The following is an 11,503-nucleotide window of genomic DNA, read 5'->3' as shown; positions in this document are numbered from 1 at the left end:
CGAGGGGCACTCGATCCCTTCTTGGATAATGGATTGGAGATTCCTTTCCCATCGGGGCATTTGGGGAAACAGGGCTCAGTAATCTCTGAATTGATGAGTTGACTGCATCAAATTTCTCCACTAAAGAGCTGTTGAACCCCTGATACAGTACTGGTAGGCAGCCAGATACTCAATTTGCAGACATAGGCACAACTGCAGGCTTTCTCTCGTTTCACTATCAGAATGGCAGGGAACTGCAGATACTTTAAGATAAACTGGATATCCTCTACTTGTAAGATGTGCAGTTTCACAGACCGACAAAACAGACCTAAGCTCCATGTTCTGTAAGGTGTGAAATTTATTAAAGTCCTGCTATTTATATATGAATCATCATAATTACAGTAGGGAATAAATAATACATAAAACATTTTCCACATAAACAAACATATACATCCAATCCCGATCCCCAATTCCAATCTCTACAGTTCATCTTTGAGATGGTTTCCGGTACAACAAAGCAAACGAGACACATTTGAGAACACACAAATGCATAGAAATGATCGGACCCCTCGGTACCATTTTAACATGATATCTACATTTTTCAAGAATGTACAAAGTCCTCATGCCCAGCTCCTTCTTTTATGTCCAAGAGTCAGATTTGTATAAAAATAAAGTCTCCACATTTATAGATCATAAATGTTAAGTGTATATTTAAGTATACTTTTGTATATACTTAAGTATAGACATTTGGCAACAAACAGACATTTAAAGATGCTACGCATTGAACTGGATTTTTCACGCTAAAAGTGATCAAGTTACATGAGAGAAGCATGATGGGATTTGAGCAAAAAGTAAAATTAAAAAAATAAATAAATAAAAAATATACGTCTAACATCTAACCTTATTAGTTCCTCTTCCACTAGCTTGTTTGCTTTAAAAGACTCCAGAGTGGCATTTACAAAGAATAGATTTAGTGACAAATTGGTGATTTGCAAAAAATTATGTTATAATGTTTTAAATGGAGAGTTTTTTTGTTTTTATTTTCTCTTATATATTAAATTAATCTGGCAGCTGTGAGATATGACCAGTGTTCTGCTACTTTACACAGACATCGCCCCTTTGCGTGAGTCCCACATTTCTTCAGTCCAACAGAACACAAAAGGAATGCCAGCAGAAGACAACAGAGTCAAGTTTCTCGCTGTCAAAATTAAAACTGCCCGTGATCCACTTCGTCTAACCAAGACGCAGGACTTGCAGGAAAATCCGGGTACCCACCGCTGCTGCCAGTGGAGAGGTCTGAGCTGGGGCCGTTGGCTGCCCCCATGGAGACTCTCACAGAGGGGTTGATGCCAGGTCCGCCGCTCTGAGTCATGATGGAAAGGCCTGAATCGGGGTAAACGAGGCTGGTGATGAGAGGCTGGTGTCTCGGCAGGGCATGAAGGGACCCTGGTGACTGGGGGAGGCCGTAGGGGCTGCTGGAGCGGATGTCGTGGAACTGGTCCTGGGAGGGAAGAGTGCTGTGGTCCAGTGGGAAGGAGCTGTGGTTGTTGCCAGTTTGGCGTCCTCCTACAGCTGGAGAGGACTCGCTCAGGCTGCTGTAAATGCTGTTGGTGTGGCCAAGCTCTGACATGGGCGGTTCATCTGTGCATCAAGAAAGGAAAAAAAAGTAGAAGCAGTTTATTTGACCTTATTTTAAGTAATTTTCAGTAGTGAATCCCATCAGATTCTTGTTTATTTCTCCTATGCACTGAAGTGTAGGCAAACATATGTTCATTAGTCAATCTGATTAATGGCTTCAATCACAAGGTAAACTACTGTAAATCTGTAAAAATTAGTTTGAAGACAATGAATATACTTTCAAGGTTTGCAAACATCAGGCATTCCCATATGTAAACTTTTGTGCTAAATTTAATTTATTTTAGAAAAAAATATTGGACTGCATTCCTGTGGTGGGGGTGGACATTTCTAACATTTTTATTGTGGATTCGTAGCAGAAGTGACAAATTGCTTGGTTACTGTAGCAGCTTTTGTTACATGTTTCTATCTGGCTAAAGCAGAGTCATTGATGATTCCCTATGTTTGGGTGTCATAACTTATCTGCCAATAAGAGCTGCAAAATATATCTGAACACTGGATGAAAAACTGGATATGTTAAGGGAGACACGGCAAACAAAGTCACTGTTTTGTCAGTCATTACATTATGGATTATGATACAAAGAGCAGATTTTGCATATATCCCCTTCATTTTGTCTAATTTTTTTTAAAAAGGTCATGTTTGCTAGTTAAAGTAATTAGAGGAGGTGTTATTTTCTTCTCCTTTTAATCTCTGTCTTTGTGTAATTAAAATCTTTTTTTTTTTTTTTTACAAAAACACAGTGTTGAATGCAATTTTCTTTGGTGACTTTGACTTCATGATGATATTTGAAACAAAGAAAGAAAAGATACTCCATTATACTGCAATGTTTATTCTTACTACTGCCTTTTATAACTGTTTCATTTGCTCTAGGCCACCAACATCTGCGTTTCTGCGATGTTGTGTGAGACGCATCGTAGCTGGTGCTCCATTCTGTTTCAGATCTTTTTTTTAATCTTTAATAGATTTCTAAGCAAAAGCAGCAACAAGCTGTATCTATCAACGTTACAGCACGTCATACACAATAAAATCTGTAAAATAACAAATATTTTACATAATGCTGAAAGAAAGAGACATGTCTGGATATTAAAAGTGTTTAAAGTGTAAATACCAAAGAACTTCAATGTAAATATTGACTATGTTTCAGTCTCTTTGTCTCTGAGACATGCCATGTGTCTGTACCTTCTTCTTATTTGTAAGAGACAAAACATACCTGTGAAGGACACCTCTGCATCGCTGTCCATGCCCTCCTCCTGAATGCTGTTATTGTCAGACTTGGAACTTCCTCGTGACCTCTTCATGTTGCGGAAATACTGGCCCCACCTTTGCCGCCCGGCGTCCTTCTTCAGTCGTTTTTCTTTCGCTCGTCGGTTCTGAAACCAAACCTGAAGGGTGAAAGAAGCAAGATGTCAGAAATGGCAAATGTAATGGTAAATGACCAAAAAATACATAGGAAAAGGTGTAAAAATATAAGTTGAAATGTCACTTGATTTTTAAGTGGTGATTCATCAAAAGAAATACAAAAAAATAAAACATTTTTAATTTAATTCATTTTACAAAATTAATCTCTTGATCTGAAAGAGAAAATAGTCAACCTAGTGATTTTCACACCGTAATGATCACTTCATACTTAAACACCAAGACAAGAATATTGACCTTTGACCTGGGACCAGTTTCCTCTAAATCTGTTTTATCACATCATTAATTCCCTTCCAGACTTCTCCAACCTCTTGACTCCTTAAATCATTTAAAACTTTTTGCAGCATTTTTTATCCTAACTCATCTCTGCTTTCACTGTAATGTCTAAATTTTAACTGTCCTTACTTGAATCCTTAATGTCACACTTAGCAGTAATTCATTCAGGTCACTTGTGCACAAAGCGTGCAACTCAACATTCTTCTTAATGATATTCCACCCTGTGCGAACTCTCTTCACCCCTTCCCTTTTACTGAATAATGAGGGGCATTTTAGTGGCTTCTGTCCCCAGTTTTGTCCTTGCAAATAAAACAATATATACGACTAACACCTAAAGCAACCGACGGCGAGGCTCCTCAGTAGCAGACAATATGCGAGGGGACCCTCTCAGTATTGTTAACGAGACTTGCACTTAAACAACGTCGACTTTCATGCCGACTTCATTTTACTACATCAGGCCATAAATCCCCCCCTCCCCACTTCCTCTTATAAGTTTATACGCACACTTGTTCGTACAGTGAACCTGTGCCAGATCAGCCTCAATTGTCCCTTGATAATGAAGTCAGGACACTAATGGAGTAGCTCTTAATAGAGAATAATGTACTGTACCTGGACAACCCGCATGTCCAGGCCCGTCTCTGACGATAGCTGCTCCCGGACGTGGCGGGCCGGTTTTGGAGAATTGTTGTAGGCATTCTTCAGCGTCTCCAGTTGTTTAGCAGTGATGGTTGTCCGGGGCCTTTTTGCGGTGGAGTCTGCTTCTGCAAGAAACACGAGCAATCTTCCGGTAACCCTAAAAGTCATTTTTGCTTTTTATGACTTTTAGCTCCAGCATGAGATTAATGGAGACATATTCAACAGTAAAGCAGAAGAAAAATAAGCAGACACAAAGTGAAGCATACATAAATGCTCTGTGGGATTTATGTTTTTTCAGTGCTGCTGTCATAATGAAAAACTGCCGTTGACGTTGATGTGAGAAACTCTACATGAGCATCCTTAGTGTGCAACATGCTAATAAAAGCACATAGCTGCAAGAAGCTAATTTGTAATATACAACTTTGAGATTTTACAAAATAGAATATGTCTCCCTGTTTATAAACTATACTGTAGTAATGAAATTCACACACACTTGCTGCTTGTCTGAACATCTGTTCCAAAGTGCCCAGCAAAGTGCAAAAACCATCATCCCAAATGGATGCTGCCTGAGTAATTGCACCATGTCATTAGCAAAATAAACATGTGTATTTTTTGCAAAAACTTGTGTTAACTCCCCACATAAATCAGCAATGTAAATTACAGACAAACAGATGGAGAGATAAAACCCTGACCACGCTCGGCCTGCCCAGGCCTGGAATGAGCCTGTTGGGATTCACAAAAGTGTGAGCTAAAGAAGGCTAGTGAAATGAAAAAGGGATGCAGTGGTTATCTCTGAGAACCTGCTCCATTTTAAATCATGTTAAATAAAACATTGATCAGAGCAATGATATGTTCACAACCAACCACAGGAAAAATAGCTTATTTATAGTGATCTAGGGGCACAAGTAATACAGATTTAAGTGTATTACTTGTGCCCCTACAGATCACAGATTTAAGTGATCTGTATTACTTGTAGATCACTATAAATAAGTGATCTTATTTATAGTGTTATATATAACAAATAATACACACTGTATTACTTGTAGATCACTATAAATAAGTGATCTACAAGTAATACAGTGTGTATTATTTGTTTTGTTCTAGGGCATCCAAGCCAGTATTTGTTTGCAATCGGCTCACAAACACTTTAAACTACGGCGTAACATCTGTAGATATTCTTGGTAGCATATTTTAAAGGTTGGTTCGAATTTACAAATTATTTGAAAGTTTCAATATATATATATATATATATATATATATATATATATATATATATATATATATATATATATATATATATTTTTGGTGCAGCTTGTTTGAAATTATGCATATATAAAATTGACTTGAGGCACAAACAACAAAAAGAATTAAATTAGCTTGAAATTGAGACTCTGTTAATGTCTTTTTCAAAATATGAGGGATTTCTTTAGTGTATTTCATCAGCACTTCCTGTTGGACATACAGCTTCTCCCAGGGGCCCCAGGCGATCAGGAGTCCCCAAACAGTCGCAAAGCTTGCTCATAACTTGGGCCAGTCTTGCAAAAAGAGATCACTTTTGTGCCTGGCATGAGCGAACAATTCCCCTCCCACGCAGATCAGCCTTTCTAGGTTGTACTTTTGACTCCCTCACAACCTTATTTGGGGTCACAAAAGTTATTGGAAGATAATCCTTAGAGCACAAACTTTTAACCCCCGCTCCTTCCCTTTTCCCCTTTCATCTTCTCTCAACTTTCTGCTGTTTAGTAATGACTGATTTGCTGAAAATGACGCAGCTATCGCCGGTAGGTCGCAGTTTCAGACGACCTCTCCGCCGCGCCAAACGTACAACTCCAGGTGCAAACATTGCCAAACGTGCAGCTCAGTATCTCTGACGGCGCCGTTTGCACATCCGATTGTGGAGTCTGTCGGCTCACCTCTCTGCTTTGCGGTCTCATAGTCGGCCTTGCAGACCAGCCTGCTGTCCTCCATCAGGTAGTACTCGTCACCCGTGGCCAGCTGCCTCTTGCACACGATGCACGCAAAACAGTGCAGGTGGTAGACGAAGTCCTGCGCTCTCCTCACCACCTGGGTGGGCGGGATCCCCTGCTGACAGGCCGCGCATTTGGTGCCAAATCTCCTTTTGGACACGAGAGGCTTCCCATTAATTAATTAACTATTTAATTAATTAATAATGACAAAAAATTATATTAATAGCTTTAATGATCATCTAAAAAAAGGGAGGGAACTCACTTAAAGAAATCGTCTTTGCAGTAGACGTTGTCGCCCCTGCTGAAGCACTTGTCCGCCAGCTGCGCCTCACAGTCGCTGCATTTCAGGCACTTGCTGTGCCAGTGGCGATCCAGCACTTTGAGGATGAAGCGATCCACGATGTGCTGATTGCAGCCTGCGCACACGGGAATTTCTGTCGGAGAAAAGGCAAAGCGGGAATCACGGGACGTTGGATGACAACGGCAGGGAATGTCTGTGAAAGAAAAGACGCCTGTTTCTATGATGTGGCACGGCCTTTCACGGTAAAAACGTGACAAATCCATTCATTATTCTTTTTTGTGAAATAATACAAACATACGAATGAAATTGTATGCTTATTATAGGGATTGTATCGCGCAAATAGGTCTTTGTCAATAATAATAATAATAATAATAATAATAATAATAATAATAATAATAATATGAAATAAAATAAATATGATCCACGTGTAAGCCTAAGTTCCTGCATAAACATCAAGTCTAAATAATAGAAAAGAATAAATAAATGAATGAATGAATGAAACCCGAAATGCATAAGACAATATACATTATGTCATAACTATTTTTTTTTTGTGCCAGGTGATCGTGAGAAGCTTTTTCGATGATTGGTCAGGTTTAGTTATTTACTACGTCACTGCGATATGACAATTTTTCATATCTTTTTTTTTTTCTGGTGAAAATAACTTGTAAACTCTTCGAATGATTTCTCAGTTGTTGTTTTTATCGCGAGATGAAATCAGAATAATTCAGTTATTGCTCGGATTACCTCAACGTTTGTGATTTCTTCATGTGTTTCAATGTAAAAAGGGGGTAAAGACGGTTAAACAAACAAATAAATAAAATTCAGATGTGATACTCTCTAAATCGTCCAGGAAACATTTCAAATTTAATTGGGCTTGAGGATGTATTGTTTGTAACTTATGTTTAATTAAGAATTGGGTCCGAATAAAACAGTAAGGTGGAGATTTTCACGGTTAAACAAAACGGTCAATGCCTTTAGGAACAAGTCACATTTTCCAGGATGTAGTTTTGTAAAGGTGCAGGAAGAAAAAGTCAATACCTTGCAATAAGCAACCACTTAAAACCTTGATACCGTCTGTTCTTTAACATATGAATCCACTCCAAATGAACTGAAGCAAAAACACAGATACCCGAAATACCAGATACGATGTTATTCGGCCTCTTTATTACTAATTAAACGAAGCTCAAGCACTTCGTGCAGCCCCTGCAAGGAGTCGCGCCGCTATTGTTCTGCGGGAGGACAGGTCATGAAACATTGAGGAGCCATTTCTACTTGCATCAGCAGCAGCAAGCGGCGTCAGGAACAGGTGTATCCAGGTCATCCATAATTTAGAGCAGCTCCGTAAAACTAGAAAGCTGCAGGCCTGTGGTCTCACGGCTTACACCACTACCGGGGGGCAAGGAGTTTATTCCCCTATATGCAACACCAGAACTAGAAAAATTAGAATATATATATATATATATATATATATATATATATATATATATATATATATATATATATATATATATATAATTTTTGATCAGATTCTGCCATTGTAAGCCGTTCTGAATTGCCGGAAGAACACTTGTAATTATAAATGGCCACTTTTCTGCATGACTGAAGTTGTGCATCATATAATAAACTTTTGTTATGCAAAAAATGAAAATAATGATAATAATAATAAAACATAATCCGGAGAAGACATTTCCGGATTCAAGCTGTGACCAAACTGCATTCGCTCGTCTGAATTCACGTAGATCAAAGGTCAAATGTTTATCCTGTAAATATTTTTGTCCCAACGTGCAAAAATGACACATGGCCTCTGCTCTTTATGCTGTTCTAATCATCAAAACTGATCCTCCAGGAAATGAAATTCCTGCAGCTGTACAACATGAAAGATGCACACACCAGTTTAATAAACCAAACGTATCAAGACTTCTCCCACCAGCCTATATCAACAATTTAGCAGATTGAGTCATGCTTTACACAGAAAGGTTTGTTAAATAAAGAATACTTCAAAAGATGTAGAAATCGTGCCTATGGCTTTTACCTTTCCGTAACTCCTCACTGTGTGACAGCAGAGCGAGGAGCATCTTACTTGGTGCCTCTTTGGGACAATTACGCTCAGCATGCCCTTCCATACCTCATGATTTACCCCTACAGTGAAGCAAGTCTGGCTCGAACTTCCACACGCATATATACACGGCAAACCTCGCGCGGCAGGTGGTTTCAAAATTTGGCCAGCAAAGTGTCCCGCACCAAAGCTCGCCAGGGCGCAGCGGAGTACGCTTTTTTTTTTATGCTTCACTGTCTTTGAGCCTGTGCCGGATTACGCTGGCTGCGCCGTTTCCTGGGCGACAGGCTGATGGATCAACATCAACCACCGACTATCTCACCCGGAAGAGGAATGAGCAGGAGGCAAGAGGAGAAGAAGCTAGTGGAGCTTCAACGCTCAGAGAGGCGTCAAACCAAAGCTGCTGATGAAAACAGCATGGAGAAGTGTTTCTTTCTTACCTTCACGTCTTCTTTTGATTTATTTAACCAAAAATAAAAACACGTCGATGAAAAAATCTACAATTTTCTTTAAATTGTCAAGCTCACATCGGGTTAGTTTGATTTGTAATCTATCAGTTTTATTGTGGGAGAGAGAACTGGATACGTTTTACCTGGACGTAAAACAGAAAGAATGAATTGTTCTATGTTATCATATGAAGAAATAAATCAGTAAATAAAAAGTGTCAATTTGTCTTTTATTGTAATGGTGCAACGTCAAAAAAAAATATAGCACGGATAAAAATGGTGCCGTTTCATGCCTACGAAGTAATAGAAAAGGCAGGATTAAGGTAACCAAAACATTATCGAAATTATGTCTAAACTGTAAAGAAAAAAGAAACAACAAATAACAAACCAAACAAACTAATAATAATAATAATAATAATAATAATAATAATAATAATAATAATAAACGAATTAACTTTAGAAAGAAATATTGCAAATTCAACCCACTGGGTTTGTTTTATGTCAGCATAGAACAAACTGCAAACAATTCATCATTATTATTGGTCCAAAGATGTGTCCTGGGTCCAAACATCGTGAGAGCAAACTACTTATAAGCGAAAAAATAAAAATGCTAAATAATAATAATAAGAAAATAAATGCTATTATTATTATTATTATTATTATTATTATTATTATTATTATTATTATTAATAAACTAAAACGTTTGACATAATCTAAAATATTTTATTAAAAAAACCCAAAACAAATCCAAGTAATACTCATGATGCTCCTACTTGTGCACGCAGGTGAATCGAGCATTCAGAGACAGGTGTTTGTTTAGGGGAGAGATTGGCTGTTCAATAACATGTTGATCGGGCCAGCACCCCAATGAATTTTATTGACACTGATCTTTGGCACAAAAGAGAGCCTTGGGAAATCACGGGTAGAGCCACAAACCGGCCGGGCCCGCTGATGAATCTAAAATCAATGCCCCATTTGCCTGCATTTCCGAAGTATATGAAAGGCGTTTCGGAGAAAGGTGTGGGGTTCATAGGTCCCAGAGTTACTTTTCAGCTTTGTGATAAGATATTTCTTATGTCATATTGATCGGATGCTGTTGAAGGAGGAGGGGGTGAGTCAACAGTAATGTGACAACAAAGCCATAAAATGGCCATCAGGGTAATGGACAGTCAGTTGGGGAAAGTTGCAAAGACGATCAAATACATCCGGTTGTTTTATTTGTTTTTGTTGAATTCAAATCGACTAAAAAGAGATATCGTTCAAATCGTTTTAAAAGTCAGCATCAGAGTGCATTTTCCATTCTTTCCATATTCTGTCATTTACTTTGAGAAACAACTTTGATATGGGAAGACCATACGTCTGCAGCAACAAATAATTTATCTCTTTCCTTATTCGTCCCAACAGACCTCAGGTGTTCCACCTGTCAGACCAGAAATGGGACACCTGTTGAACATGCGGCCTGGCTGCTGTGCGGATGGGAGCGGCTTTCTGCGTTTGCTCGCTGTCTGTCGCTTATGCTGTCCGGCTCAGAGCCTGCTGCCTTTAACCGCCGTGGGTCTAACTGCGCTCCCGTGGCTACTACTGGCTGTGGTGTGAAATGACAGCCGTGGCGCATGGCATCTGGTCGTGCGATCCTCCAACAATGATTGCTCATTATGGATTCATAAAATTCATACATTTTCTATAAAGAAATACCTCTTAGCATTTTTTATGAATTTCTCTATTTGTGCAAGTTTGGTTTCTTTTTGGATATAATGAAGTGAGAGGCGTGTTAGAGTTTGTGGCCCATGTGTGATTTGATGCATTATTGACTATTTCATTCTCACTTAAAGACTTCAGTAGGCCCAAAATGAACACGTGTGCTTCACGAATATAGACCTTGTTTCTATATCTAATGCTAATCAATTATATAAAGGAAATGTGACTTACCTTGACCCGAACTGTACCGGGAAAAATTTCCAGAATTTTGACAGCTTGACCCTGGGTGTTCAAGCAGCATCTTTGAAGAAGTGTAAAAAGAAAAAAAAAATGTCTCAAAAAAGACGCGCCCTGTTATTAAAAAAAATAAAAAAGATAATAATAATAAAAAAAAAACTTCAGAAAATCTGAGAGAGGGATCTAAAAATCACACTTTCTTTGCGGCGTATCCTCTTTAGATTCGGGTAAAGTTTCTTCGCTTGTGGGCAAAAAAAAAAAAAAAAAAAAGTTTAAAAGGAAAAGGAAAGAGAAACAATAAGAAAAAGATGGCCTGTTTTTCCTTTTTGTCACCCAGAGCAAGATTTTTTCAATGTTCATGAAGTAACTCGTTGGCGCTAAACCCCTGATGATGGCTGGGCTGGCAGCAAGAAGTGTCTGACCACGAGCGGCGTCAGCTGACCCGACTGTGAGCCTGCGATTTCCCACGTCCAGTAAAAATCTCCGGCGGGCAGCGCTGCCTCTGTCCAAGGTGCTGAAGGGGGAGTTCCTCCAACCTGGCTGCGGGGGCGTGTGTGTTGCTCCATCACCCCCCGCGGCACTCTTTAAAGCTCGCTCACACAGAGAGCGGTCTGCTCTTGCCCTCCCTCTCTTTTTCTCCCTATCCTTCTCTCTCACGCTCTTTCTCTCTCTCGCTCTCTCTGTCTTCTTATCTTTGGTTTGTTGCATGTGTCAGTCTTTCAAGACGCACGACGTGAAGGCTGGACATGCGTCTCCATTTTCCCTTTTTTTGTTTGTTTTGAAAAAAAATTCTACATGGCTCAATGTTAGGAGTGTGTTGTGTGAGCATGCTGTTATCTTGGCCAAAATGACCAA

General features: G+C 39.1%; 1 protein-coding gene across 1 annotated transcript; it reads right to left on the bottom strand.

The window, feature by feature from the left end:
- Window positions 1–319: 319 nt before the first annotated feature.
- Window positions 320–11,226, bottom strand: lhx3 (LIM homeobox 3). Its single transcript, XM_032569061.1, has 6 exons — window positions 10,643–11,226; window positions 6,173–6,344; window positions 5,857–6,059; window positions 3,917–4,068; window positions 2,826–2,997; window positions 320–1,620 (listed from the first exon to the last, which is right to left on the bottom strand). Exons 1-6 carry the CDS (start codon window positions 10,710–10,712, stop codon window positions 1,187–1,189), a joined length of 1,203 nt encoding a protein of 400 aa, XP_032424952.1. The 5' UTR covers window positions 10,713–11,226; the 3' UTR covers window positions 320–1,186.
- Between the last annotated feature and the right edge of the window lie 277 nt (window positions 11,227–11,503).

The sequence above is a fragment of the Xiphophorus hellerii genome, chromosome 8 (genome assembly GCF_003331165.1).
Source record: "Xiphophorus hellerii strain 12219 chromosome 8, Xiphophorus_hellerii-4.1, whole genome shotgun sequence".
Classification (NCBI taxonomy): domain Eukaryota; kingdom Metazoa; phylum Chordata; class Actinopteri; order Cyprinodontiformes; family Poeciliidae; genus Xiphophorus; species Xiphophorus hellerii.
Note: the sequence above shows the minus strand (reverse complement) of the source record. Positions and strands in the feature narration are given on the sequence as shown.

What these genes read in the sequence shown, in the direction of transcription:
- lhx3 (XM_032569061.1), bottom strand. Translation starts at nt 10,712, where the DNA reads ATGCTGCTTGAACACCCAGGGTCAAGCTGTCAAAATTCTGGAAATTTT. An exon ending in CCGGTACAGTTCGGGTCAAG is followed by an intron (nt 6,345 to 10,642) that starts GTAAGTCACATT and finishes TTTCTCCGACAG; the next exon opens with AAATTCCCGTGTGCGCAGGC. An exon ending in TGCAGAGGTGTCCTTCACAG is followed by an intron (nt 1,621 to 2,825) that starts GTATGTTTTGTC and finishes CTTGATGCACAG; the next exon opens with ATGAACCGCCCATGTCAGAG.